This window comes from Camellia sinensis, chromosome 7 (genome assembly GCF_055761805.1).
Source record: "Camellia sinensis isolate YWXY chromosome 7, ASM5576180v1, whole genome shotgun sequence".
Classification (NCBI taxonomy): domain Eukaryota; kingdom Viridiplantae; phylum Streptophyta; class Magnoliopsida; order Ericales; family Theaceae; genus Camellia; species Camellia sinensis.
Genome location: NC_138967.1, coordinates 42,538,147 through 42,542,561, shown reverse-complemented (window position 1 = coordinate 42,542,561; position 4,415 = coordinate 42,538,147). Strand labels below are relative to the sequence as shown.

The 4,415-nt window shown below is 37.0% G+C and overlaps 1 protein-coding gene across 1 annotated transcript; it reads right to left on the bottom strand.

Annotated features, from left to right (window-relative positions):
* Window positions 1-209: 209 nt before the first annotated feature.
* Window positions 210-1,382, bottom strand: LOC114296298 (L10-interacting MYB domain-containing protein-like). Its single transcript, XM_082880644.1, has 2 exons — window positions 972-1,382; window positions 210-839 (listed from the first exon to the last, which is right to left on the bottom strand). The coding sequence occupies exons 1-2, from the start codon at window positions 1,380-1,382 to the stop codon at window positions 210-212; spliced, it is 1,041 nt and encodes a 346-aa protein (XP_082736770.1).
* Between the last annotated feature and the right edge of the window lie 3,033 nt (window positions 1,383-4,415).

Below are 4,415 nucleotides of genomic sequence, written 5' to 3'. Positions count from 1 at the left end.
GAAGCACAACCATGCTTCCGGTCCGTCAACCCATACACTTACGTAAAACCTGTTGCTGCCCGTAGCTAGCAAGAAAAAAACAAAAACGACATAATGAAAACATTCACACAGCACCATCCTGTTTTAGTACATTGCCAACAATACCATAAGTCTACATTTTAAAAAGGAAGACAAGGAGATGTTTCTTAAACACTCGTAACACCGCTACATCACATCCGGCGACCCCCAAACAGGTTTGCAAAAGGCGCCGACGCAGTACACTGGAGCTGTTTCTGTGTAAGCCATCCAATGATGTGGTCGTCATCAGGCTGGCACATCATGATCTCCCGGTTATCAGCGTTATCCATAAGTGTGGAGGCGAAGTGGAATAACGGCGTACCAATCATGGATGGAATACTGCTCAGCTTATGCATGCACTCGGAAATAGTGTACAGCGATTCGTTGCCTGTGAGGTGCCTCACCGTGACCTGCTGATTCTTCGAACGAACCACATCTGTCATTCTGTCCATGCTTTCCGCAATAGCGGACGCACCACTTGTTGCCTTCTTCGACTTTGAAACACTTGTTGACGGCGTCTTTCTCCTTTTTGGCTTCTCAATCGGAACATGCTCGAGTGAAGAATCGTTATCCACGTCGTGTACTCCTGCGGGTATCGGATCAGCAAATGGCTGCGCTCCCAAACTACGCACTGAATCAGATGAGGCCGCATCAGCTTCAGGGACGATCTCTCCCGGGGTCCAATGGTGCTTCCCAGTAGCTGATGCCCCCATGAAAACCGTCTCCATCAAGTCACGGTGTTCCAAAGTTTTTTTCCTAAACTTCGCACACACCTTGTTGATCTGCAGAAATGTAGATGTACAAAAGAGGCAGACGTTATATTTCATATAAATAAATTGCAGTTCATTTAAATGAAGAACTAAAAAATGTACTTGTAAATGACAGATATGAAACTTGTTTGTACATGTACTTACTGATTCCATCTTGTCCCACCACTCGTCAGGTGCCTGAAACAAACCGGTGTCATAGTCAAAGCCTATCCCGGACACTCCCTTACTTGAATCCATCAACTTTGTCCACGCCTGCCACTCTTTTTTCAAGCTCGTGTACTTATTCTTCAACTGTTTTAGTCCATGTTTTTTTCCAGTTTTTCTCTCAAATTTCCTTGACAACGACTTGTACCCTGCATGACTGAGGACTAAGAATGGGCGATTTCCTTTACTAATCTCATTTGCGATCAACTGGAGGAAAACTCGGACTGAGTTACTGTCCCATGAGGCCTTGTGGCTGAACTGATTTTGTGTCTCTTCAAGGCTGCTTGACTTGTCACTGACAATGCCTTTGCTTTTCAAGTGGTTACGCGGCGAAGTACGTGTGGAAGCCATTACTAATGTACGGTTACAAAAGATTACCATCACAAATTTGGTTGGTACATACACACGCATAAGCCAATGACACATTATTAACAACAAACACACATGAATGATGCTAAAGTTAAATTTGCATATACCCATTGGAAATTAGTAACGAACGTAAACAGGTTCCATGGAAGTTAGTAGTGGCCACAAAAAATTTGATAGTTAGTATTACGGCTCCCATATGCGAGAACATATTACCAACATACTACGAACGTACTAACTACATACTAACAACATACTAACAACATACTAACGTCTTCGTACATAGTAACAACATAATGACAACATACTAACGTCTTTGTACATACCCCCAAACATGGTACCGGTGCTTACATACGGCACACCAAAATGACAACCACAATGCAGAGCACATACACAATGGTCTTAAGGACACGCAAGGATTGTTGAATGTCTATGACATCAGCCCTCAAGTGCATGGCAATTTCATCTCCGGGAGACGCATAGCCTTGGTTCTCTCGCCTTGGTTCTTCACACCAACCAATCCAACTGACACAGGGCTGATGAGTGGAAATTATGGAACTATTAGTTTCAACGGTTGGTCATGTTCATACAGTTATGATCGGTAAAGATTGGGTCACTCACCACAGGGCGGGGACAGACAAAGTAGGGACGCCCTGGATTTTTGGTGGACCTGGAAATCTTAACAATACAGGGGCCATGTCCACAGGCACACATTCGACGTGGCCATGTACTGGAAGTTGCACTAGAGGTAAATGAAGCCATGCTATGTTTGACAAACATTCGAAAGTAACAATGAATCATAGCAGTAATTAGTTTATGATATCCATATTTCAGGTTCAACATGAACTGACTACGCTGATGCACAAGTTTCATAGGATGGGTTTACAAACTCATTAGTTTATTCATTTTATGTTAAAGAAAAATAGCATACCAGTTATGGTTTCACTGTCAACATGTTTGTAAAATGAAAATTTTAAACTAAAATAATGACAAATCCCCACATGATATAAGCTGGATATTTTACTTCCTCACATTATCACCTTCAATTAAAATTATGCCAAAGGTCAAGCACTGAAATGTTTGTTTTACATTTTTGATAAATATGTCAATGAAAACAAAAAACAATTACTTTATGCCATATGCAATCGAGTGCTCCAATGGCAAGTTTACATTCATGAATCCACAATATAATAATAGTGTAGTTGAAGTTCCATACATTTTCTAATAACAGTTTGAAATGTCCAGTGTAATGAGAAGTGAAGTTGAATAACCAAAAAAAAAAAATCTCATATATATGAATGAAGCCACATATGAATATAGATTTTTTTAAGAGCCATGGAGACATTCTCAATCAAAGGAAGTGGTGTGGACATCTGGGTTTATGAGAGGTTTGTAGGGCTGGAAAATTGAAGATAATACTTGCGTATGTGTCCAACAATTGTCGGTCGGTTACATGAAGCTTGTTTTACCATCCTACTCAATCATAGCCTTACCGAGCCATAATCTTAGTTAAACCACAAGGTAATATGCCTTTCTTTATTATCTCAAACCAATTTAATTTGGTCTCCCTCATCTCCCAATGTTACCTTAAATGTACATAATGTCACTCTTTCTCATCTCCTAAGCAACATGATTCTTGTGTTTTCCCATTCATTGATTACATGGCAGCCTATGTTGAAATGCTATATGATTGTTCAGTTCAAAGCAAGATGAGGACATGATGATGTGGAGACATTCTCATATTTATGACGACAAAAGCATAGGGTTTTACTCAGATTTAAGATTATTATGAATACATAAAATTAGATTTTAGATTTCAGCAAAAAAAATTGATTACAAATTCGAAATTTCATAAACAAAAATCAGAAAACATCAGAAATTCAGAATTCATAATTCAGGAAAATCAGATTGCATTCACCATTCACAAATCAATAAACACTTTGATATGAACTTTTTTTTTTTGCTGTAATGAGAATTATAAGAAATCAAATTAAGAATTTATGAACTCAAATTTGTTTGTAAATTCAGATTTCTTTAAGACAGACATTCTGAGATTTATGAAGATAAACATAGGGCAAATTCAGATTTCAGATTATTATGAATACATATATTTAGAAATTCCAGCAAAAAAAATGAATGGGACAAAATAAATACATTATCAACACATAGAGTTCAGATATTTATGAAGACATTATTATCAATAATTCCAGATTTGAGTTCAATACATTATTATCAATACATGATCAACACATAGAGTTCAGATTTCAGCCAACAAAATGCGATTACAAATTCCAGATTTGAGGAAAAAATCAAAACAAATCAGAAATTCAGATTTCAGATTTCATATTTCATATTTTGGAAAAATCAGATTTCATTTTCAGCATTCAAAAATCAATGAACACTTTGATATGAATTTTGTTATTTTTTAATGATAATTAAAAGAAATCAAATAAACAACTTATACAAAACTGATATTTGTTATGGAGACACATGGAGACATTTGCAAATTAATGAAGAGAAAAATTCAGAATTTGTGTAAATTCAGAATTGTTGAAGACACATGGACACATTTGGAAATTAATGAAGAGAAAAATTTTGATTTCATATTTCAGCAGAAATCAGAAATTCAGATTTCATATTTCACAAAAATCTGATATGAGCATTCAGATTTCAGCTTAGGCAGAACAATCAGATTTATGAAGATAGAAATTTAGATTTCAGAATCTCGAAAAAATCTGATTAGAAAGTCCAGATTTAAGGAAAAATTAGCAGAAACTAAGCAGAAAATCTGATTTCAGAACCGTTTTTTTTTTCATAAATACAGATGTCATCTGTGAAGAACACCTCAAAAAATTGTCAACGAAATATGTGTTTTCCACCACAAATCAGCCGTGACGACCAGTTTCCATGACTGAGCGTCCATCGGAGTGAGGTTTTGCAGTGAGTGCGAGAGATATGACACTGGGTTTCCCATTTTTGCAAACCGAAATGAACAAAATGTAACCCAAAGAATTAGAG

What these genes read in the sequence shown, in the direction of transcription:
- LOC114296298 (XM_082880644.1), bottom strand. Translation starts at nt 1,382, where the DNA reads ATGGCTTCCACACGTACTTCGCCGCGTAACCACTTGAAAAGCAAAGGC. An exon ending in GGTGGGACAAGATGGAATCA is followed by an intron (nt 840 to 971) that starts GTAAGTACATGT and finishes ACATTTCTGCAG; the next exon opens with ATCAACAAGGTGTGTGCGAA.